Below are 26,610 nucleotides of genomic sequence, written 5' to 3'. Positions count from 1 at the left end.
TATAAAATAAAAAATTAAACCTAAAACTGTCTATTACTTCACTAACGTTTTACTTCCTTTTAATAACATACATATAGTCAATTCCTGTACCGTAGACTTCCTTTAAAATGACGTCGAGTATCGCCAATATCTCGTTGCGGTTTTCGCCACTAATTCTTTCGATCTTGCTCGTCAAAGCATCTCTCTCTAACTTATGCTCGCCGATGAAACTTCCAAGTTTATCGACCAGCGAATTTAGGGATTTTTCGTGGAACAGAAACTCCTTGGGCATCGACTCCACCAAGTTTTCGAGTAGCTCCGCCACCAGCTCGTACGGTTCGTCGTTTTTCTGTAAAATTTCTTCCACTGAGTCTTCTAGAAGTTCTTTGGCGTATTGTATGATGCTTTCTTCGCTCATCTAAAATATGAAAGCAGTTATGAAAACGATAAATTTTAAAAATGTCTGGCTGGCGTGGCGACTGAACAGACTACCACTAAATCGCTTCACAACGAAGTGAGCGTTACCAGCCTGCTGAGCTACCGTCAACAACTTGACAGAAATAATTAAATAAGCAATTTTTATATTTGACAGTTACTATACAGTTACACGGTATTTCAACGGGATGGTTTTTGCAGTACGTATTATTACCTCAGGCGTATGGTATTAAAATATTAGAACACAGAATTGAACTCTTTATGTTGTTCTTTGTCAGTTTACCAATTTTTTCTACGATATTACGGTTTTTTACGTTGGTACAACACTTTTTTTAGTGGTGTTGGCACGGCTGAGACAGATTTGTGCCTCTAAATCAACTCTGTTTTGGTGAATTTCTGACAACTGACAATGCGATTGAGATTATGTTATATTTTAAACTGCAAGTTTAAGTGTATTTTAAAGCAATGGCTAGTCGTAAAACTATTTTAGATAACGCGGTGTCAAAAAGTGCCAAAAAGAAAATTGTTCAGAAAGACCATTGGAAAGAAAACGTGGCAAAATCTAAGAAACAGAGTGGACAGGAGTATGTGTCAAAATTTACGGGAAAACTGTACAGAGTAACGTATTTTCTGTTGTCCATAAGTGTTGCGTAGAAAAATGTTTTGCAAAAATAACTGCGCAAGATCAAAAGCGTCTATTTGACTCTTTTTGTGATAATGGTTCAAAAAAAGAACAAGACACGTGTAAGAATATTACAGAAAAAAATTGTTGAGAAAACTCCACTTGAAAAACAATATGAATTTGCAGCAAGATAAATTAAAACATTAACCAGCCGTATCTTATAGAAATTTTAATTGTCGCTATATTATTCCTTACGAATTTGCTCAAAAATGAATTGTTTTAAAGTTATAAGCAAGGACAGTAGAAAAAAATCGATGTTTTTAGTAATTTTTAAATATTTAAATTATTTATTAATGTTCTCGACCTATTTGAGAGGGAGGATGAGTCAATTATTATTACTGAAGGAATCACCTAACTACTTCTGGACAAATTCAAATGCCACCTCTCACATCCACCTCAAAACAGATCAGCCTTGGTCTATTATTTTTTTTGTAGATTACTCTACTTCGGAAAACTCACCATTTCTTGGCTGGAATACTCTTGTATCCTATAGATCCTGATTTGTTGCAAAGGTATAAGCATAAGTTGCATAAACTGAGATTTGAATTTAGGAGTCTGACTCGGATCACACAATGAGTATCTTTCTGTAACACCTATGGTGATCATCTTCACGAATTACAATTGCTACAAGAAATCTATATAAACAGTAGCTGATGAATGATCGAGTGAATGCTGGCTGACGAAGAACTGAGGCTTGTTAGAAAGTCTCCTCAATCTATAGAGATGTTGCACCAATGGGTGCAACAACTTTGCACAACATGGTGGTTAGCTATTTGGTTGGTGTTGGTAAACACTGCTTTTTGAAGAACAAATTTGTTCCTCTTTCCTTCTATTGATTTTTTTTGGGAAGGCTGTTCAATATGAGTGTGCGCTTAAACACCCTTTCACTCGACCTCAGAGGCCTATAGTAGCTTTGGATAGACTAGAGTTGAGATTAAGAGAAAGGGAAATTTTATTAGAGACTCCGCACCTTGATTATAAAAATGATGTAATCCACTAAATAGGGATCGATAAGTATAACCTATAGATCATCCGAAGGCAGAAATGTACCAAAAAAGTTAATAGACTTACATCCGGTTTTTGAATGGTGAAAATCTTTTCGGCTGATGATTCTACAAGACTTCTTTGTTTCGTTGTCAGCTCGCATGGTAGATTACTGACTATTTCGTTTATAACTTGTTGAACAGTCACACAGTTGAGTATGTGGCTCAAGATCTTCCTTACCACCAATTCTGCATCAGCAACTACCTTCGACCTCACTTTCATCGTTCCCAATATTTCGTGAATAAGGTTTGTTATGATATCCTCAGTTTCAGTTAAGTAGCTATAAAAAAATAAGACATTCAGGTACACTAAACGTTTAAATCTCCTTCTATTGTAGAAGTTCTGACTGGTTCAGTTGGATAAACCCTATACAGATACTTACAAACCCGGCATTTCTATTTCTTGTAACGTCCTTTCTTCTGCGGGCTCTTCACGAGTAGACTCCAGATATTTTTCGATTTCAGGCCATTCTTTGATAGATTCACTGATTAGTTCCACTTCTTCGGTTGATGTTGGTTCCACGTATCGTTCTTTGGGGGGCATACCTGCAAAAAGCGAAATCTAAATGTACAACTCAAATCATAATAAGCTAAAAAAAACAGTGATATGCTGTCCAAATTACACAAACTTCGCTAGGTACGTCTCAAATTAGTCACACTTGTCTAAATACTTCCCTAATTATTTATAGTTTCTAGGTATTTCCCACCCGTATCTTGGTAGGTCTCAAATAACACACGTGTCTATGTACAGCTGGTTCCTAAAAAAATCTGATACGACTCTTAGTAAGAGTTGACCATTTTGAGCAGTGTATTTGATTGGTCTGACATTATATTATATTTATTTTGACAAACAAATAATAAAATAAACAAACAAACAATTGTTTACATATATGTTAATTCATAAATTGTAATAATTGTTAAGGTCTACATTTTGATATTATTTTGAATTCCTGCATTTTATAAAGAGTATATAAATGATAGTTAATAAATAAAGTTGTTGATAATAAAATAGGGTTGTTATTATTTTTACTATTATTAAGGAATAAAACAAATGACAACAATATTTTAAAGCAAGAATTGTAACAATTGTTCTACACTGGGAAACAGATGTTTTCTAGAATATTCAGATAAGTCTACCCAAAAATCTTGCCATCAATACGCCATACCATTTCTCTAGATAAAATCAATCCCCATACATTGGCGCTAAAATAACCAGCTGCTCAACATCTATCAAGATATAAGATGATTAAATCTATTAATATCTTAATATATTACAATGTCCCAAAAATCTTGATTTTGTAGCTGATGGTTTAAAGCAAATTATATTAATTGCTTGTGTTGTGCTGTAAGAGCTTGTTTTTTTTTGCTGCGGTTAGGTACCTAAGACGCGATGCTTTAATTCTGCGCCAAGTTGTTGTCTTTCTTCTCGGAAACTGTGACATAATTCTTGCAGTTTTCGCATCTTCAAAATGATTCTCTTCTAATCTCTCCAAAAGCGTACGATCTTCATGAGCAGCAGATATTTTTGGTTTTCCAGAACCTTGCTTTCTTTCGAGAGTTTCTTGTTTTCTCCATCTTTTATTAATGTTAGAAACTGTTGTTCTGGTTACGTTAAAATGGTTCGCTACGGCAGATAGTGACCAACCATCTTCTAATTTCGTTATAATTCTTAGTTTTAGTTATTTACTAGAATGTGGAGCCGTTTTTAGAGGTTAAACAGAATAAGTTACCTGACAAATTTTAAGATTTGGCAGTGACAGTGACAGTATGTAAATAATAAGTATTTATCCTTCAAAATACACCGCTCAATTTTCTACAAAATACGCTTTAAGAGTCCTATCACTTTTTTTAGGAACCAGCTGTACATCCTGAATCACTCATGCGTTTATACGTAAAAACAGCACTTACATATGTTTACAAATGTCTTTAGGTACTTCCCAAACATTTCATATAACTCTATAGCATATTTCAGACATGCGATGGCTGCCAGGTCTAGGGATTTATCCCGAATCTAGGGATATTTCAGTACAAAAGGGACAAAGGGATTTTTTTGATATTTAGTGTAAAATCTAGGGATTTTTGACGGGCTCAAATATGTCCCTACATAGGCCTATTATAATAACATTTTCTTTAATTCAGGTATAAAACCACTTCGTATTAACAGTATTAAATAAGCGATCTTACATTCCAAATAATTAATTGGCGATTTCTTAATGCAATACAATTATCAGTTGCATAAATCCGGAGTAAACTACTTAAGTATTCTATTATCAGATGTCGCTAACTGTCCACGTTCTTGGAATCTTTATTTTATGCTACCAAATAGATTTCTGCCAAAAATAGATTCTTATATATTTTCAGAAAGGAAAAGCAAATTCTGGAGCAGGAATTAGGGGATTTTCAAACATCTTAGGTTTTATAAAATAAATAATTAGAGGATTTACTAGGAATCGGGTGAATTACAGGAGTCGTGGAAATATATAAATAAAGTTCTAGGCTTCACCTTCTCATTTTTCTTCTAAGTTGTATTTTGTATTAATTAGATTAAGTGAATAATACATAATAATATATTAAATAGAATATTCAAAGCCATAAATAAGTACGTCATTCTGTTTTGGTTAAATTTATTCAAATATTCGCTATTGTACCGTTTAAAATTTAATGTTTTTAAAATAAAGGTATAAAACAACAAGTATTTTATATATCCATGTTATTTTATTAGGCAACCATCAATACATCCCATCATTTTACTCAGAATTAGGCAACCATATATACATTTATTTCAATCTAGGGATATTTTAATGTTCAATTTGGGGAGGACAAAAATTTTCACCTGGCAACCCATGCAGTGTACGAAACAATCAGTGATTCTCAATAATTAGGTCACAAAATTAGATTTTTAGTGTATATTAGAATTAATAGAATTTTAGTAATTACTAATCAGAAAACTAGTAATTGTTTGATGACGGTTAAGAAAAGAAGCAAATGCAAGTATTAGGCAGGTACTTGTAGAGAATTATCGCCGTTAATTGCTGTGGAATACAAAAGGTTTTATTTATGATAATTCACAGAATGGGCAAAATATGATAAACCCGCTTGCAATATACAACCACACTGATTCTAACGTTTGGAACATAATATAGATATTTACCAAAACAGTCACACATGTTTAAAAACATCGCAAATAACTCGTCTCTAGGTACTTCCCAAAACAGTCATATCTCTGTATATATTTTTAAAAACACTAAAAACATTCTGACAATGCGTTTAAAAAATTAAATAGATAAAAGAAAAACGTACCTTTGGTTTTGAGCATCTTAATCTCCGCTTTCAAATTAAATATGGTCTTATTTTGATCCTCCACGATTGATTCTAGTTTTTTTATATCTTTGTCACACTGTGCACTTGCTGTGACATTATGTTCCAGTTTATCTCTTCGCTTAGATTGCGAGGCAATCGCTTTAACCAAATCCTTCTTCTCTCTGTTCATCACCTGCAGTAGTTCCAACCGGTTGGTGTTGCCTTGAATGGTTCGGATAAGATCTTCTTGACAATCTTGTATTCTCGTCTGTAAAATTTTATTGATATTAAACATAAATTTTAATATTTTGACATGTTTTTAAAATTATTCGCTGTGATTTCTTTTCTCGGAGTTAAAAAAACACATAGAATTTCAACTTACCGTCATTTGCCTGATCTGTGCAGCATATACATCTTTAATGTTAGTGTTCTTAAGACGAACATCAAACACAAGTTTCTTCAAAACGACTTCCTCTAGTTCGTTTATGTGCGTTTTGTTAAAAGTCTTTTTGATCATGGCTAATTCTAATTCGTTGATGTCTACAACTTTACCGAATTTTTCGCACATCATTTGCTGGATTGTTTGCATCAATCTCTTAATTCTACTTCGCATATAACGCAGATCCTTCCTCATTCTTGTTATGTGTTCTAAATAGGTTCTGGAAAATGGAAACAATTCTTACAGTTGAGTCCATGGTTCTTTAAAAGTGCGTCATCATTTAAAGCATACAAATTAAGTGGTAAATTTACTCCATGCAACAGCAAGTGACAGAAAGTGGCTACTGCTCTGATCACGGATTATACAGGGCGTCCAGAAACTCTCCTGACAAATGAAGACCAGAGATTCCTCAGATAATTTTAAGGCAATTTAACCCAATTCACCTTGCCCGAAAATACTTCCTAAGAGAGCTAGAGCTCTTTGAAGATGGCGCCTTGTAATTCGTTTTTGTAAAATGCCTCCAGAACGTTTCTAGTTAGAAAAACGAAACTGGTAAGGTTATTTATCATCCAGAGTTGAATCGATTCTATTAATTGTGAATTTCTAGTACTGGTCTTAGGCGTCCGTTTTGGGTAGGGCAACGGTTATTTTAACACATAACTTTTCGCCTTTATTTTGTAAGCATTCGTTATACTAGATTATTTAATTTTCAGGTATTCTAGTACTAAAAGCTACTCTTACTTTAAGTCGGTAGGATACAAAGTTTTCTAGAAAAATCGATTTGAAAATTTTTCATGAAAGTTAAAGGTACCTAAACGAAACTAACACAAAAGAAAAAGTATCAAAAGTAGATAGTTACAAAAAATACTCGATGTTGATGAACATTAGTCTACGCTTAAATTTGTCTTTTTGATCAGAGAACGCCGAATTCTTGCAAAATTTCCAAAGTTATTTCTAAACTCGTTGTAAGCGTCTTGTATCCTTGGTCAGAGTTGTGCACAATTTTGTATCGAAACGGAATAAACACAATAATCGCAAGGATTTAAATACGGCGACCTAGCTGGCCATACAACTGGACAGCCCCTTCTTGCTAAAGTGGGCCTGATGGTCGTTATGTAGAAACAAAAAGTTTTGCCGAATATTTAAAGGCACATCATCTAATGAATCAGGTAAAACTTTTGCAGGAATTGTAAGTAATCAGGACCATTTCAACGACCAGGCAATTTCACAGGCCCGAGTAGATAATCGTAACTACTCCTATCCAGATGTTTATGCTAAACCTATGCTGATACTTAAATTCTTGAATAACGTGGGGATTGTTACAAATGTACGAATAATATTGTGTATTTTGCACATTAAAAAATTTATTCTTTTGCGAACTTAATGCTATTAATTAAAGCTATTAATGACACACGGGTAAAGAATCATGGACTCAACTGTAAAATAATATAGTTTGAATAACAAAGAAATGGAAAATATAAACTTTGACAAATGACACAAAAATTTTTTTAATCGAACGGTTTTCCGCCAGACTATTTTTTTACCTGATCATTATACTTACTCGTATTTGGTTTTTTGCTGCAAATTTTCATATTCTAAACCGCCGACCCTCTTGTACAAACTCGAGAGAGTCGATCTGGAAAACACCAGGTAGTCAGATATTTCGTCCGTTTCAGGATTGTAGTCATGGATTTGGTCCAGGTTCAGTACTACTGTGCACCTTACTTGATTCAAAAGTCTTTGCTTTTCTTTCTAAATATAATTGCAAAGTAAGTATTCGTGAATCATTTTACTATAATATTAGTATTATAGTATATATTAAGAAAATAGACTATTACAAATATTTTTATAAGTTTTTAGTGTCGATACTGCTACTAATAAAGTTTTAGTTCTTCTCTAGGCACTGTTACTGAGACAAAAAATGACGTCTAGGATCGAGAATCCAATTAAAAATAATATGCGTACTGTTATCCAAATTTTGGCAGTTGATGTGTTAATGTTAATAAAGATTTCTTTTAAATTTATAATATTTATATATAATATAAATAAAAAAAGATTAATGTAAACCAAAAGCTTAAAAATTCCTGTCCTCTACAACATACGGTACATTCAACCAACTTACACCTTTAAACGATTAACGGAATTCGCAGAAAACCTTTCTTGTAGTTAAAGGCAAGGCAAACTGCACTGGTGTTCTCCATAATGTTTAATACTTTGCTAAATTTTAGGTATAAAATAAATACATGTGTTATTAACATGTTGTTTATAGTTTTGCATATTTTGATACATTTTTTTTTAAACTTATACAGAAGTAAAACACTTCACATTTGTATGTAGGTATAAAACATTTAATTTAAAACTTTTTTAAAAAGTTTCGTCAAAATTTATACAGGTGCATAACGTGACGTTTTCGATCTAGTTCAGATCATCCTCAGTGCCTTCTTTTGTAATTGAAGCTAACACTAAAATAGTAGCTGTGACATCAATATATGGATTTACATGTTTCAAAATTTTTAATTCTAATGTGACCCTAGGTCGATGACATTGTATTTAATACTTAAAGAGCAACATGTTTCTTTGCTCGACTTGAACACGTGGTTATTGTCAGTTAAAACGACACACACCAACGTTCTCTGTAGGCCAGAGAACACCAGTGCAGTTTACCGTGCTTTTTACTACAACGAAAAGTTTTCTGCGAATTCCGTTAATCGTTTAGAAGTGTAAGTTGGTTAAATGTACTGTATTTTAATGTTATTGATAATTTCCCATAAAATCTACTTACCTGATAGGCTTCTAATGAATTAATACTTTGCTGGTACTGACTTTGAACTATTCGCAATTTTCTGTTGCTTAGATCAATATTTTTGTTAATAGTATCAACGACACGTTGAAGCTCTTTAGTATTTTGCTCGATTGAATGTCTAAAACAAACTTAAAAAACATAAAACATTTGCTTTTGAATTAGTGCATACGAATTTTACCTGTTTCCTCTCAATTCTACCGTGAGGTCAAATATGGCCTGTTCACATCCTTTAGGGCACACGTTCAGGTCCTGTTTGATAAATCCAAAGTCGCGGGAGTCGATGCTAGCACTGTCGTCTTCCTCGGTGTCTTCTGAGCTCGACGACGATGACTCAGAGTCGCTGTCTAAAATTTTTAAATATTTATACAAAAAATAGTAATTGTGTCAATAGTAGTATCACCTGAGTCTGTAGCTTGCTTCGGTGGTCTAAATCTCTTACGAAACACCTTTTTCAGAAAGTCATAGTACTTGTTAGTCTCAGTGACATGCTTAAACTTCTCCTGTATCTTCATCTCTTCCACACGATTCGATTCGATTTCGTGTTCAATGTCCAGCTTTTTGTTTTTCTCCACGTCGATATCGTCTTCCATAGCATGTACTTGCTGCAGACATTTGTTGACCTTGTTTTGAAGACTATCTTCGCCATCTTCAAACTGTTTTAAGATGTTGAGTTCTTGGTTCAGGGTAAGAATATAGATGTCCACAAAATTGCCTCGGGGATGCACAGGTAATCGTGCTTTTTTACCCTCTTCAATTACCTGGTTAAATTCTTCTATTGTTCTATTCATATTCGCGATTGTGGTGGATTGGAAGAAGAGTTTTCTAAATATTAGATGGAATTAGTATAAGAGCACTACAATTGAGGCGGTGGCTAGAACAAGGGCCTATAGGCCTATGGTAGAATACAGAACTGAACCCCCCATGTTGTTCTCTGTCAGTCTACCAGTTTTTTCGACGATATTACCGTTTTTTCATATATTTAAGATAAAAATTATCAAGCAAAATCATAAGATACTGGTGCGACATACCTGATATCAGTACAATAATAAGAAAAAGGATCCTCATGCATAATCCAACCAGCATAAACGCCTATATGCTGCACAGCGTATGAAACCAGAAGAAAATCAAACGAAACAGTCGAAAATGAACAGGCTTTCTAGCCCGGCCCAAAAATGGAGCATGATAAAAAGAATCACAGGCGCACAATTAGTGGGAATATGGTTCTAATACGATGTACTGGTGGTTAGATAGGGTGATGTCAAGAGCATACAAAGATCTCTGCCTCCAACTGGAAGACCAAAGCACAACATATACAAACTTTTTCAAATCTTACCTGGTCAGTCTTTTGGCTCTCAACTCTGATTCCATCGGTGTATCAACTTCATCAGAATATTTGTTTAGAAGACTGTCAAATTCCATTTCGAGTACGTTCGCGATTTCATTGGAACTATACGTCGGAATAAAAATATTGTCGCTGTTTATTTTCGGATATGTAGTTCTTTGCGGCAACAGTTGTCGTTCTCTTTGGAATATAGTTGGTTCCTATAAAGAAAAAGGCTATATATCTTAAGGTTTTTCGAGGCATTTGTTTGTTAAACGAAAAATAAACTTACAGGTACATATTCTTGTAGGATGTATCCACTCTCGATGGACTCTTCCTTTTCTTCTAGTATAATGTGAGGTTTCAACTTTTCCTCAGGAAACTCATTGCTGTCTACATTGGGTATATTCGGACCAAATTGATGAAGACTTACAGGTAGTTCCTCATGTAGTTCTCTCAAATATTCTCTGTATTCTTTAAGTTTGTCTATAGCTTGATACTTCAAATCTCTTACGTCATAGACACTCTTTATGAAGTTGTGCCTCAGATTGTATTGCTAAGATAAAAAGAATTATTAAACTTAAATTGATAGTAAGTAGTAATAATAAATTTGTTTAAGAACAATTTAATAAAATTGAGTAATTCAGCAATTACACTGACAATGTAAATACATATTTTTGTCAAATAATGTTTCCTTTACCTTTAAGCGAGTATCTAAAACTTGTTTATACTTTTTTACTGTCGTTTCTCGTTCATCAGGCGATGGCTTATAGTCATCAGCTTCTTTCAGTTTGTAGTATCCAACATTGTTCATAGCTTCTTGAAGAAACTTTTCGTCATCTGGATGGTTTTTGTTTGGGTCTGGTCTCCTTGCCTTAAATTCTTCCCACTGGAAAAGTGGCAATACATAAAGAAATGAAATGTCATATTATCGTTTAACACATTGGCTACACCATGAAATGAATAAAAGACTATTTTACTGCCAGTGACCAAGTGAATATATTTTTTTGTTGCTATTTGAAACTCTGACTTACAAAAGGTCAATTTTAACTTTTTTTGATACAGTTTACACTGACTGTAATTTCTTGTAGCAGTAAACACATCTTTTTCAACAATTTCTTTAACATTTCTGTTTATTATTTTGATTTCATTAAGTATTTTTTGTTTATCCTTTTCTGGAAGAGGTATTGTTACCTATCATTTCTAAAAGCGCCTACACCTAAGTTTCTTAAAATGTTTGTTTGTATATGACAAAAATGTTAACTACTGTCACTTACTTAGCAATATCTTTAAGTCATAGGCATATCTAAAGCACATTTTTAACACATTGTGAAAGATATAATGCATTTTTCAACAATTAGATAATTGTTTTTTTCTTAAATCATTCTACAATTAGAAAATATGTTATTTGTACCTCAGTTTAAAAATTAATTTAGTAATACATCATAATTTAGTATGAAAATCATTCAAAATTTTGTATGAAACAGTGTCTTCAAGTTTAACTGAATAGTGGAAAAATGGAATTATTTATGATGTTGACTTACACAATTTTTATATTTCATAAAGAAATCCAATATAAGTTTCTCAGAACTAATGTTGATAAAAGAAGAAGAATACAGGTACCTGATTTCAAAATAAATGAAGTGGATAACTTGAATGCCTTCTTAATCTTCTGTGCAATATCCCAAGATCACAAAATGCAACTAATATTAAAAAGCAATATATTTTAATAAAACTACCACATATATTTTAAAATATTTAGTATTAAAAAAATTCTAAATACTACATAAACATATCATCATATCCAGGTGGTGGGAATTCATCAGGATCAGGTCGGTTGGATCTTCCAGGAGGAAATCTGTCAACATCTGGTGGTCTAAATGGATCAAATCTAGCACCAGGTGGAACTGCACCTGGAGGAAGGCCCATACCACCTGGAATACGCCCACCCAACCCTCCACCAAAAGAAGGACCTGGAGGTTGGAACAGCATCCCTCCTCCACCAATACCTCCAAGATTTGGTAATCGAGGTATTGGTCCTATTCCCAGGGGATGTAAATCATCTTGTCCATATATTGGAGCTCGATAAGGAAATTCGTGCCTCTCTGGGGAACTTAATAATCTGTGATCTGGGGAAGTTAATAATCTAGTACTTCTGTCTCTATTACTTTGACATTCAGTCTGAACACCAGTCTCTTTGGATTTGGTGGAAACTATAACTTTATCAATAAGTTGAGTTTTTATTTGACCAACCATATCCTTGTGCTTTGGAATCATGTTATCTAAACTGCCTGACCTAGTGGCAACATCTCGTTTGTTTAACTGTAAAAATGACACGGTCCGTTCATCCACTCTGATCAAGTTAACCATCAGTGCATCGTCTAAATTGGTTGCTTTTAAGATGTACAGTTTTCCTTGATATACATATCTTATGGAATAATTGTTTTGATCTTCGTTCCAATGCTTCGGTAATGACTCGGACTTTTTTTCGTCCCCGTCCAATACCTTAGACTCACCCAAACCAACGCATCTGAAACCATTTGAGACTAGGACAAGATGAGTTAGACAAACTAAGATATCCTGGTTACTTTTTATATCTTTTTCAACACTGCTATACAGTAGGTCCCAACCAAATAGAGATTCAGCCATTTGAAATGTTTTATCACACAAAAAATTTACTTTTAATCGCTTCTAATCAAATCAACTAAATTACAAAAAATCTTCCTTGTCATTGTTATGTTAGCTCCGTTTTTGGTTATGTTTGCTTGGTAATGTTATTAAATGTCAGTTGTATTTTGACGATTTGGAAAGCTAAAAGTAATCAACGTAATCGAATGAAGTTACGATTAATCGATTGACTACGCAGGACCGGCCTTGTTTAGTAAAACATCTAAAGTTTCATAAAATTATTATACTCTATGAAATATCTTAAGAAACTTAATATATTAAACTTTATACAAACAATTTACTTACTTCGTCTGCTCTTCTATCCCACTTTTCCCTCCTGGCTCTATATTTATTCAACAGTCGTGTGAGCTTGGGACCCAATTTGTTTTGAATTTGCGACGGTGTCAAACTTAATAAGAAATATTCCAAAGCCATTTGCTTTGACGGTTTAGGAACGGGGATCTTAGCTTGAACTTGAACTCTCTCAGGTGGCCTAGGATTGAAAAAATAGGATGCAGATAATTCGTTTTTTGTAATATCTATTTTATTAAACACTTTAAATGTTATACATCTTACCTTATCGAAGCGATGTATTCCTTTTCTATATGAATGCAGAAAATGACAATAAAATACATTATAGAAGAGTTAAATATTTTAAACAGCAAATACAGTATTGGCACGACACAAAAAATTTGTGAATCGTATATGTTAATTAAAAAAATGATTATATAAATACCTGCCTTTTCTCTTCTCTTCTTCAATTTTTTCTTCGCATATTTTCAAAACTGTCGGAAACATAGGTGACATCATTCTTTGTCTGACAGTCAACAAATACAAGGAAGGGTCATTAATCCCCGAAATTTGCACCGGGTGCATGTCGCAGGGATCTGTAAAGTATTTCAATAACTTCTTCATTTGTACTTCGGATTTTTCGAGATCGTATGCTAATTTTCTTTGCACCAGGTCCAACTTGCTTTGGAAATCGTTGTTTATATACTGCAATACTCGATCGTCAAGTTCTAGTTCTTGTCGTGGGATTATTTGGCTCGGTAAAAGCTTGTTGTTGCGGGATAGCAGTTTTTGGTAGCGTTCTTTAAGACCTTTAAGGATATCTCTTACGTTAGCCTGAAATAAATTTGTTAAAATTCTGTCTATATAGGCAATTGAAAAGCAATAGGTGTACAATATTTCACATATTTTCCAAGCACGTATGGTGAACTGTATAAATAACGATGATACCTTATGTGCATTGGCTGCTTTCATAATTCTGTCTTCCTCGGCTTTAATTTTAGTTTCTTCTAAACTCAGTTTTGTATATGGGTCTACGTCTTCCACAGATACCAAGGGGCTTATGCGTATCATTGGTCTTATGACTAATGGAGGTACATAGGTTTCGTGATGGAAAACCATGGCAAATACATTACCTGTAATAATTTCTCAGTAATTATTTTAGAAGAAAAATGTTTACTTTTAATGTTTTTTATACTAACCATCTTCCCCACAACTAAACAGAAACTTTTGATCGTGACTGAAACACAACTTCGATACGAAACCGTATTGGTTATCGTGTAAAGTATAACTCCAGTAATCTTTCAAGTCCCGAAAATCTTTCCGGTTGATCCTATTCACACGGAGGCTACCGTCTTGCATAGCGAGTATGAGGTACTTTTGTTGCTCACTAAAACATATATTTAATTTATATTATTTATAGAATTTTAGAACTATTAGTAGGTATGATGGAAACCTCTATATAATTAAAGCCATTTTTTCTCTTATGGGCCATTTTTTCTGGATCATAACAAAAAAAACTAAAGTTAATTTCACCTTGAAATTGAGGGAAATTGTCTTCTTTTTTTCCGTTTTATGCCCTTAACTAAATGGTGTTCTTTTGAGGAAACAAAACTGCATTTTCTATTGGTGATGTTATGAAATATTGCTGTATTGCCTTTCCACAACAATCCTAGTTCGTATGGGAGATTCATTATAAATCATTGGTGGATAAAATAAAAATGATTTTTTATCCAGCAATGTTAATGTGATGACAAATTTTATTATATCTTAATGATATTACTTACCTCTTTGTTATGAAGTTTTATGAAAGGTTTGATCTGTTCAAATAAAGACATATCTGTATTTTTTATTGAAGGAAATATAAATAATCATATTTTAAATAAACAATTCATTCTTTTCTGTAAATTTTTGAGTGACGTACATATATAAATTTATTTTTGGATTAATTCGAACTTGGAGAAAACTGAAATTTACACAGTGGACTTTTAATTTATTTAATGTTCACTTTAAATTGATTATGATATCGGAAGTTATTAAATAGACGATTTTATATTGTTATTAATTGGACGGAATGACATTTATGATATATTTTGAGTAATTTAGAGTAAATATATGATGACTAGAAACGATTTGATCAAGAGTAATGTAGCGATGTAAAGATCCGCTACTTTGTGACTTTACCTGTGACGACGCCATCTTGTGTCGCTAGTTGTCGTGAGGCTCGCCTCAGCATTTCATAATAGAGAAAAAAGTAAAATACAACGACAGTATAGAGCTTCGCTTCAAAAATAAAATTAAACCTGACTTACTCGATTATATAATAGCTGATTTCAGTGTCGTCAGCGTCATGAACCATTTTAAATCTATACGGAACTTCATCATGTTGATCCATTTTGTACTCGTAAATATACCCAGCGTCATACCTTAAAAGATAACAATAATATATTACTCTCGGTAGCATTGAACAATGTTACTGTTCTTTCAATACTTATAGATTATATATTAACTAATTGATTAAAAACTGTTTTTTTATCAACTATATCGGGTTCAGTAGCTGCTTACCCTGCCATGGACACCCAAATTGTCTGATCGGGCGTATAGCGCATCCAGAGAATTCTGTTTCTGACTTCCGGAATATACAGAGGTTCCAGCTCTTCTTCAGATTCAGAATCGGCTAAAAATATCAGTATATGGTTACATCAAATTCCAAAAAATACATTACAACTTTTTTACCTAAAAATACTTCTTCATCAATTTCCAACGCCGGATTTTCCTTCATTATCCTTTCCATTTCTATTCTTTTCACTTCAACCTTCTTAGCCTTTCTTTTAGCTACTTTTTTAAGGTAGATGTTTCTTCGAATTTGAGATTTGTACGACATGAAATTCTGATATTTCGGTTGGACTTTTAACAAATATGACACTCCGGTGTAGACTTGGGGTGTTTTAGGTACTTCAACTTCCATCATCTGTCCGTGAAGACATCCAACTAATATCGTGTGGTCCTTAAAGATATTTAAAGTGTATCAGTATGAGTTAAATGACCTTTTTACTAAATTCTTCAATGAAATAGAATTAGTCATGTTAGAATTTGATGGTAATATTTCCAAAGTTATTCGAGAAGTAAAAAAATATTAAAAAATCCGAAATTAAAACAGCAACTTACACATATCAACGACAATTATAAATTAATAGTTACCACAATTACCTTTTTTCTAATATTGCTAAAGTTCTAAATGGGACACTTTTGGGGAGGAATTAAAAATGAGCCAGATTTATTATCCGCCTTAAAATATGCTCCAATTACATCTGTCGATGTAAAATGTTTATTTTAAATGTACAAATTAATTTTAAGTGATCGAAGATATAGTTTTAAAAACAAAAATAATGAAAAGCATTTAGTTTTAATCATTAGTGATAAAATCTTTAGTGATAAAATGCTTAATTATTAATTAAAAATTATTTATGTTATTATCAATTAACAATTTTTATTTTTGTCAAAAAGTTGGTTCTTTTAAGAACCCTATTAACCTCTCAGTAGACGCAGCGTGTCTAGGAGACGTCAATGACGGTCAATAATGTTAAAATAAATAGAAGCAGTAGATTATTTTATTGAAATTTAAACAAAATGCATCCAGAGGACTATTTTTATGACCGGTGTAGTAGACCGCGTGCGACTATTGATACACAAAATTAAACTGCGTCTACTGAAATGTTAACAAGCGTACCTATCAAGTTTGCAAATTTACCTACACAGTGATAACAAAAAATGGTGTTTTAAGTGGACAACACTTACTGTTTTAGGATACCATGTCAGACAGGTTACAGAATCTGGGGCTGGAATGAATCCTATAGGAATCAAGAATTCGTCCATATTTTGTAACGAGTTGACAGCAAAAACGAATATTGTAGAATCTTCAGCTCCAGTAATTACAATTGAGGCTCTCGAATTAATTTCTATTGCTGTGAGAGGTTTATTGTGAGGTTTTATAACCTAAAAAAATGTAAAAAACCATTAGACGAAATTAGGCTTCCAAATAACCTTGTTTCTTGCAAAAACCTTACCTGAGTGACCGTTAAACTGATATTTTCTTCATTTTTTAAATTTAGAACACATACTCTTACTTGCCCATCACAAAAACCGGCTAAAATTACATCTCCTGTTGGTAAGAGCTGAAAATTGATATCAATCAAAAAATACATTTATACTATTAATTTACAGATTCATTTAAAAACTTTTAAAATAACCATTTAAAGACATTCCCGGTGTTCATTTTCTTACACTAGCTACTTTGTTATATACAGTTGAGTCCATGGTTCTTTACCCGTGCGTCATCATTTTTGAAGCATACGAAATAATTCGGAAATTTACTTTACGCAACAGCAATTGACAAAAAGTGGCTACTGCTCCGATCACGGATTATATTATAAATTTTGACGTTATTAAATAAATAGAATGTAAAATGTAACATTAAACACTTACCTCAGCTTCTGGCCAAATCATCCGAGAACCTTTTGCAGGAAATTCGTAACCAAACACCAGTTTCTTCATCAAATAATTGTAAATATAAAGTCTGCCGTCTCTTCCTAAACTAGCCAAATATCGCCCGTTACAGTAAGTTGCTATATCAACGACCTTTCCAGCATGACACTTATACAATTGCATAGAAGGCTCTGGTTCTGTGACTGTGTTGAGATCTATTTGCCATATGCCACCGTTACCATCCTAGAAAATGTTTAAGAAAAGCATTAAAGAGTTCAATATTCATCATAGAAATAGGATTCGGTGAAAAAAACTACAAACCTGAGCTATAAACATACTCTCTTCTTCTCGCCTTCTAGTCACTTGGTACAGGGACATGCCGGGAGTATAGAAGTCATATGAAGGATCCAAGAGGATGACGCGATCGTCGTCTGGAGGATCAGCTCTATCGATCTTCTCGTACCACCAAATACGAACGTGGCCATCCAACGATACTGTCCACAATTCTTCGTCTTCGTAAAATATCTGTACTATAGGTGCTTCATGACAGTTCTTGCGTAGGGTACGTAGCACTTCCAAGGTTATTAAACCTCCGTCCCATATCAGTATATTGCCCCAATCACAACCAGACACTACCTGCGAGAAATTCAAAGGGATATATTAAATACTACTTGCATATACTTAACGAAATTTAATATAAAGCGCCTCTTTGGCACTGTTTCGATTACCTTTTCATCTGGCATGGGCAAAACCCCCAAAATATCAGAATATTCTGTCTTTCCGAACCTTCCTAGCTCGCCCTGCAGTTTCAGTCCGGTGAATGTGCGGGCCATCTTCCAAAATTTTATATGACCTACACCTAAAAGTAACAATTTAATTCAGTAAGCCAGATTATTATATACTTGTAAGTGAGCGCTTCCAAAATGCCGTCAACAAGTCACTACATTTCCAGGAGCAGATATTGGATCTGATCACCAACCCCTTGTAGCAGATATAAAATATACTTAACTTTGTCGATATCAGCATAAAAGATAACATTCAAAAAGAATTTAACAGTAGAATAAAAAATATCGAAGAACAACTAGAAGATCCAGAAGAACTATGAAATGAATTTAAAAACCAAGTTAACAAAATCTGCACAAACAATGATTATAGAAGTAATTTGAACAAGAAAAATTATTGGATGACAAAAGACATCTTGAAATTGATGGAACAATGTCGACGTATAAAATCAAATGAAACAGAATGTAGAGATTTGCAGAGAAGAATTAAAAGGGAGATAAAATTACCTTTAATTGCCAGTTTTTTAGCCAAGAGAATATAACATCCAAGTGAGTGTGCAAACTTTGAGAAGCAATGATCAGGATCTTTGTGAGATGCCATTCCAGCGATATCATCTGCATATGTTATGTTGCAATGGTTATATTTTTAGTAGTGTGAAGATCAGTTGTGTACACTCCCCTGAGGCACGACAGACCTTATTTGGTATAGAGTTGCAGTTTTGTCTTGATACCTTACATGAAAATGTCTATTTTTAAGGTAGGACTTGAGGATAAGGAAAATGCTGTTCAATAACCTTTTTCTGATTCTGTATAATAATCCATAGTGCCAAACTTTGTCGAAAGCTTGGGCGATGTCTAAAAAGACAGCACATCATTATTGTTGATCTTCAAATTATTTATATATATTTTTTTATAACTCGGTGGACATTTACACAAGAGATGGATTACATCTTTGAGTTTTACTCTTTCAAACACTTTCTTTGGGTCAATCAGACACAGAAATGCTGGTCCATTATACTCTAGTGATTTCTCAGTAATTTGCTTTATAACGAATATATAAGCATCTGTACACGATCTACTACGAAGACCCTCTCATTCATCTGCTAGACTTATCCTCTTTTATCTCCTTTTTTGAATAGTAGAATTAGTTCGCTTCTTCTCCATTCTTCCGGTATTTAATTGTGTTTTATAATTTTATTAATTAATGTTTTTAATTGTTCTGTCATTGGTGCTCCACAATATTTCAGTAATTCGTTTGGTATCCCGTCTTTATCTGCTGCTTTTCTGTTCTTCAGCTTTTCAAGTATTTTCCGACCTTCCTGTACATTTATATTAAGTTCTTCATTTGTGGTAATTTCTGGTGTTTCCGGTTCTAGCAGGTCGTTTGTTCTTCCTCTGCATAGAGCTTTATTAGACAGTCAATCCACGTATCCTTTTCTATGTGTTTTGGTTCTATTAGTTCCTAAAATAGTTTCGATGTCTAAAATGGTTTTCAGAAACAAGTATGATATCTATATTATTGGTATTACCCAAGATAAAAGTTATGAAGTAATGTAATTAGAGAGCTTATCCCACGTGGGGATAAAGGTAAAGAGAATGATAAAACTGGTAAACTAAAATCATGATAATTCAGCTTACCACACGTGGTTATTTCTCCTGGTATATACGGTGAAAATTTGACAGAATAAACATCATTTACGTATGATTTATTTCTGAGCAAAATCTTATGCTCCTTCCAGTTCCATACGGTGATCAAATAATCCGGTTCTCCACTTTGTGAGACGAGCAATTCCCCATCAGGACTATGAACGGAAAATATATTATTATATTAATAAAAAATGTTATTTTTTCTGATGCTTTAAATCTCAATAGTTCAAGCTTCTCAATAGTTCAAACTAGTAAAGACAAAAATGAATGATTTTGAGCATTAATTAGTGAATTTTTTAAACCGGCATAGAGTTATGAACGGCAATGCCTGGAGTAACCTCCAAATATTTGCAACTTTAAACTATTGGTTATTATTTTTTAATGGCACTTTTAAAGCGAAAAAAACGGAGTTTTTTGATTATTTTTATTTTTATTGTATTAAATTCATATCTTAGTAGGGTAAAATGAGCACAATTAGGAATAAAAGTACATAAAAAAATCTTTAATTTGAGTTGTGCTACATTAAATTTGACCCAACAGTTTTTGCAAAATTAACGATTGAAAGTCCAAAAATGTAAATTTTTCACAATTTTTAATTTTTGAAATAATTTTTGATATTATATTGTAGCTCTTTTAATTACAACACGAATGAAACTTTCTAAGGTCCGATCTATCAATTCCATTTCGAAATACGTTTAATTGTTTACAAAAATTATGAAATTTTTATAAATGTTACAGGGCCTGCACTTGTCTTCTAAAAACGATAGAGATCTAATTTTAAATTCCTTTTTAGATTCCCTTGTTGGTCAGATTTCTAGGACCAATAGAAGTGGAGTTAGCTTAATTCGTTTAAAAAATCACAGCTGTTATATAACAGCTATATTTATAACATTTAAGAATTAAAATTGGCGCCATTCAATAGTTATAGGCCTATATTTTATGAGGATATAGTTTTTATTAAAAAAAAACCGCTATTTATAGTTACAAAATATGGGTAGAGTTGATTGTTTTCTTCGAGTAGCCGAATCGTCTCGGTGTTGACTTGTTCTCTTGTCGGTCTAAAAATTCTAATTTAATGTAGTCTAGCTCAAATTAAAGCTTTTTTTATAGAATAGAATAGAAATATGCTTTAATGTCACTGAAAATTGTACAATTTTATGGACAAAGCTTACAAAAAGTCAAAAAAATAACAATAACAATCAAAATTTACTAAAATTACATAAATCGTCAATATCACAAAATAAAAGATAATAAAATCCATTGTAAAATTTAACTGAGTTGAAATTGAATAATAAAACCTTACGAACTAGTTTACAAATAAGTTTAGTTGCTGCATGTGATACCCAAATATATATAAAAATACTTTTGTTACTTGTACCTATAGACTAGGCGGGATCTGTAGAAATTCAGACCATAATGGACATTTTCCATAGGAAGCTATTTTTTTGTTTGAATCCCTTCAGGATGTGCCCAATATCGATAATCACAATATGCGCTAGTCGCAAACCCTGTGCTAAATTTTTTATTTAACAAAATCTGAAAACAATTGAAAATTTCTCATTTTTTTGCTCCTATTTTCGTTTATAATTCGGAAAATATGGATCCTAGAGAAACAATTATAAGAAGTTAAAAGTTTCGTTATTCAATTTTACACAATATTTCGTTAGCTAGTAATTGAAAATTTAATGTTTATTGTTGCAAAAATATCATTAATTGAAAAAAAAGTACAAAAACGAAGTTAATCCTTTAAATGTTTTCGACTTTCTAAACTTGACTTACAAGCTCCATATTCCGCCTAGAAAAACTTTTTAATATGTTTAAAACGTGTGCTAAATTTTGTTAAGATCGGTTGGATAGGTTTTGCATAATAATTTTGCAATCCAGCCTACTGGAAAAAAATCGCTAATTTTCAACTTTATAGTAAGTCCTAAATAAGGCTCTCAGATAGTTGCAAATTTTTTTACATATAAAGGAAGGCTCAAACTTTCAAACGCTTTTTGTAAAATTCAAATCGGTTTACTAGGAGAGCCTAGAAAATTTTAGAAAGTTTTAAACATTTTTTAGGCTTATAAACAAATTGAATAACTTTACTTTACTTACTTTAATACTTTACTTTACTTAAATACTTTAAACATATCAATTTCAAAATTTATACACTTAAAGAACATTAAAAGACGCTTCTTTACAAAAAGAAACGATACATTCGGCTTACTGGTTGCCGAGATATTGAAGGTCAAGGTCAGACCTGAAGATTCTTGTCCTTATAAAAAAAGAAAAAGACTTAAAAAAAAATTATTGAAGATTAAGTCAAAATAAAGTTTATTTATGAAAAAAAAATTTTTTTTCGTTCGCCTCTGTTTTAACAATTTAAATTATTTATTAACAATTTATAAATACATATTTGTTTACTAAAAGTAACAATTTACTTCAATGTATAAATTGCAAGCTCAAAAAAATGCATGAAGAAAAAATGCAATTACTTGTTTAACATACAATTGTTTATTGCAAATTTCCCAATTTTGCAATTAAAAATGGTATTTGAAAATATGATATTTGAAATTCTTGTCGTCCGAGACATCGACTCAAAAAAAGAACAAAATTGGTTAACAAGAAGCCGAGATAATGCAATTTTTAGCGCGCGCTATAATTTTGAACTCGCTGATTCACATTTCGAGTGAATGTCCCCCACCACCACCACTCATGCATTCCGAGCGACATTTTACGCGAAAACGGTTTTTTATTTGTCTTTTTTATGGATGCTGCCATAAAGCGCATTACGTAAAACTTTTTATATAAAAAGTACTTGACAAGACGAGGGTATTTGCTTAAAAACGAGTCCTCTATCACTTATGGTTACACGGCAAATGTATGCCAACTTTGACTTTTAATATCTCGGCAACCAGTAAGCCGAATGTATCTTTTTTTTTTAAGAAGCGACTTTTAATATTCTTTAAGTGTATAAATTTTGAAATTGATATGTTTAAAGCTCGTAAAGTTATTCAAATTGTTTATAAGCCTAATATATATATAAAAAATGTTTAAAACTTTTAAAAAATTTCTAGACTCTCCTAGTGAACCGATTTGAATTTTACAAAAAGCGTTTGAAAGTTTGAGCCTTCTTTTATGTGTAAAAACATTTGCAACTATCTGAGGGCCTTATTTAGGGCCTACTATAAATTTGAAAATTTGCGATTTTTTTCCAGTAGGCTGGGTTGCAAAAGTATTATGCAAAACCTATCCGACCGATCTTAACAAAATTTAGCACACGTTTTAAACATATCAAAAGGTTTTTCTAGGCGGAATATGGAGCTTGTAGGTCAAGTTTAGAAAGTCGAAAACATTTAAAGGATTAATTTCATTTGTTTGTACTTTTTTTCCAATTATTGCTATTTTTTCAACAATAAACATTAAATTTTTAATTTCTAGCTAACGAAATATTATGTAAAATTGAATAAAGAAACTTTTAACTTGTTGTAATTTTTTCTCTAGGATCAATATTTTCCGAATTATAAACGAAAATAGGAGCAAAAAAATAAGAAATTTTCAATTGTTTTCAGATTTTGTTAAATAAAAAATTTAGCACAGGGTTTGCGACTGGCGCATGTCGTGATTATCGATATTAAGCACATCCTGAAGGGATTTCAGCAAAAAAATAGCTTCCTATGGAAAATGTCCAATCCAAAACAGATCCCGCCTAGACTACTAAACGACTAAACGTACTGTAATTTTTTAGTTATTCGTTCAGAAACTCTTCCACTGAATAATATGGTCTTTCAGATAGATGGGCTTTTATCAATTTACGGAACTTAAGGAAAGAAGTTATAGATTTAAGTTGCAAAGGGAGACGGTTGAATAATTTTTTTGCCGAATATAATATAGATGATATATTTATTAACTGGTTTTATAAAGAATGAATTCAAGACCTTTTTTGAATTGGGGAGAAATAAAATCTATGTTTTTACTCAAATTAACGAAGTAATCATTAATATTTTCAGAGTTTGGAAGAGAAAAAGTTTAAGCTGTATTAGTTTTATTTCTAAGATTGTTTATTATGGACCAAGTTTCTCCTGCAACATTTTTAGAGCTTCCCAGACGATTTTGATAGTACTTTTTTCGTTGTTTTGATAAGTTTTAGATAGGTTCATCTGTACTTGGAGATAAATTCAGTGACAAAGATGTTGGTAGTAACTTTCTTAATGTACGGTAGTGAACGCATATTCTTGGCTGATATGCGGATACCTTTGGTAGTCTAGGGTTTGTGATGTTTTGACTTAATTGTTATTAGAGGAAATACCTTATTGAAAATACAGACAAGCCTGTCTAAACCTATACAAGCTTATCTTTTATGTACTTTCATTCAATATTCTGCTTATTTGACACTAAGATATTAATTTGATACAATAAAAATAAAAATAACCAAAAAAACAACGTTTTTTGTGCCTTAAAGTAACATAAAAAAAATTATAACCAACAATTTTAAGTTACAAACACTTGCAGGTTACTCCAGGCAAGGCTCTTCATAACGCTGTGCTGGTTTTAAAAATTCACTAATTAAAACACGTTTTTTTCTCTACAGCTTGGCTACAACCTTAATGATTAGAAATAAGCGAATGTATTATAATAAATTATTTACCTATAGTCCATATTAGAATAAAGTTTCTTTGCTCCACCTCTCAAGATACACAAAATTGTCATTTCTGGCCAATTATACAAGATTATTATCGGTCTACGACCACATTCAGCTACGGCAAAATGGGAATACTCCTTATTTGGATTTCTCTGAAAAATATTTGTTTTAGTCAAAAACAAAATAGATTTAAACGAATCTATAAATGAAATAACTTCTATAAATAAAGAAAAGTACGTAATACAAATGACTCAATGAAAAAGTTAACAGAAAAACGCAATAAAAAACATACCTTAATGTGCCCGATTCCCTGCCCTAATGCACTTCTGCGAAACCAAATATCTTTGGTTTCCAAGTTGAAAAAATGTAAAAAATTTCCAGAAGCGAAGACAACTGTGTTTTCGTCCAAAACTTCAAGATTGAATTTTTTTCTGCAGTTATATCCAAAAGAATGACTACCAACATATTAAGGAAAACATATGCTAGATATATATGAAAACATTTGTAATACTAAGTCCATGATGTATCTGTAAAACTAATTATTATTTTAAAAAAGATACAAAAATTCTAAAATATCCAACGGCAAGGTTCCCCCTTCGCAAATTGTTGGTCCTGACAAAAATCCTTCGGCATCGTAATGTTCCGGTTCTTCTTCCTCTTCTATTTCTTCTTCTTCCTCCTCTTCACTAAATTCGTCTTCTACTTCAACATCTTCTTCACCCGAAAAGGTCGAGGACACTTTTGATCTCCTAGACCCGTCAGATTTAATGGATTTTCTCGATTTGTATTTCTTTCTTGTGGAAGCGGGTAGTTCTTCTAAAGCTTGTTCTGATTCATCTTCTTTTTTAACTCCTTCATAGTCAGTTTCGTCTCCTTCGGTAGTTTCTATATCAGTCTCATCTGTGGGCATATCTAATTTTTCTTCTTTTTTTACTTCATCTTCATGTGTTACTTGTTTTTTTTTCGGTGCAGCTTCTTCATCTGTTTCAGGTGCCATTATTTCTTTTTCGTCTATCTTAGTTTCAGTAATATCTTCTTCAGGCTCTATATCTTGGTCTTCAGGTTTTTCTTCTTTTGGCTGTTCTGTTTCCACTTTCGTCTCTCCTTCGTCTTTTTCGTCTTGATCTTGTGAAACATCTTTTTCATCTATATCCACTTCAGTTTGTATTTCCTCTCTTTCAACTTCTACTTCATCTTCTACTTCTTTAAGTTCTTTGCCTAAAACTTCTTTTCTATCAGGATCCACGATTTCATCTTCTTTCGATGAAACTTCTTTAACCTGTTCAATTTCTAATGCTAAAACAACAAAGTTTTGTGTTAGTTGATATGGTATTATTAAAAAACTGTTTACCTTCGGTGTCTCCTTCCTCCATCACTTCTTTTGGCTCTATTTCTACATTTCTATTAATTGATTCATTATCTTCAACTTTTTTTTCTTCAGCACTACCATCTTCAGCAAGTTTTAATTCTATGGGTGATTCGCTTTCTTTTTGCAACTCTACCAGATCGTCTGGTTTTTCCGATATTGCTTCTTGAGTAACTGCTATTGGTATTTCTACTTCAGTAACTGCTGTTGGTATTTCTGTTGGATTTTCTTGTTCATCTGCCGAAATATCTCCTTCATTTCCAGAATCTGACATATCTGGTACTTACTTTAAATGATATATTTTTTTATTTAAATAGTCTGTATGAAATTGTTGTCAAATAAATGGTTTGACGTTTTTGTTTGATCGATTTGAGGTAAATATTTACATGGCGACGTAAAGCGATGATGTTATCAAGCTATAGGTTTTCTCCTACAACTTTTAGTATACGTCATTGAATAGCTCATGAAGTTTGTGATGTGAGGTTCGCTTCTAAAACTCTAATGTTGTAACGATAAAAAACTATACACCAAATCACTTTGAAAAATACATTGCCCAGCTTCGTACAAAGTTATTTTTAGCATATTGAACACATTTTTGTGCGAAAAATATGTCACTGTTTGCAAAAATTGACTATACAAATTTGCTGCAAATCCGCTTGTATGACTTAAACTAATTAAGAGCACGGTTAGTTGTAGGGATTATTTACGAATTTTAAAACAAAATTATTTAAGCACGAACTACAGAA

The 26,610-nt window shown here is 32.5% G+C and overlaps 2 protein-coding genes across 2 annotated transcripts; both read right to left on the bottom strand.

Annotated features, from left to right (window-relative positions):
* Nucleotides 1-24: 24 nt before the first annotated feature.
* On the bottom strand, nt 25-26,232 carry LOC140448647 (cilia- and flagella-associated protein 44). Its single transcript, XM_072541746.1, has 29 exons — nt 25,850-26,232; nt 25,059-25,794; nt 24,791-24,953; nt 24,505-24,650; nt 19,863-20,026; nt 18,171-18,301; nt 17,764-18,078; nt 17,443-17,685; nt 17,025-17,132; nt 16,756-16,953; nt 15,694-15,964; nt 15,523-15,634; nt 15,270-15,383; nt 14,160-14,347; nt 13,909-14,093; nt 13,406-13,794; nt 12,976-13,162; nt 10,703-10,891; nt 10,295-10,558; nt 10,015-10,223; nt 9,082-9,503; nt 8,860-9,025; nt 8,661-8,799; nt 7,440-7,630; nt 5,822-6,098; nt 5,440-5,707; nt 2,523-2,685; nt 2,168-2,420; nt 25-397 (listed from the first exon to the last, which is right to left on the bottom strand). The coding sequence occupies exons 1-29, from the start codon at nt 26,136-26,138 to the stop codon at nt 50-52; spliced, it is 6,828 nt and encodes a 2,275-aa protein (XP_072397847.1). The 5' UTR covers nt 26,139-26,232; the 3' UTR covers nt 25-49.
* LOC140448651 (proteasome inhibitor PI31 subunit-like) lies at nt 11,746-12,788 on the bottom strand. Its single transcript, XM_072541753.1, has one exon. It carries the CDS (start codon nt 12,649-12,651, stop codon nt 11,785-11,787), a length of 867 nt encoding a protein of 288 aa, XP_072397854.1. The 5' UTR covers nt 12,652-12,788; the 3' UTR covers nt 11,746-11,784.
* Nucleotides 26,233-26,610: the final 378 nt, after the last annotated feature.

The sequence above is a fragment of the Diabrotica undecimpunctata genome, chromosome 8 (assembly GCF_040954645.1).
Source record: "Diabrotica undecimpunctata isolate CICGRU chromosome 8, icDiaUnde3, whole genome shotgun sequence".
Lineage (NCBI taxonomy): Eukaryota > Metazoa > Arthropoda > Insecta > Coleoptera > Chrysomelidae > Diabrotica > Diabrotica undecimpunctata.
This window is presented reverse-complemented; position numbering and strand designations above follow the sequence as displayed.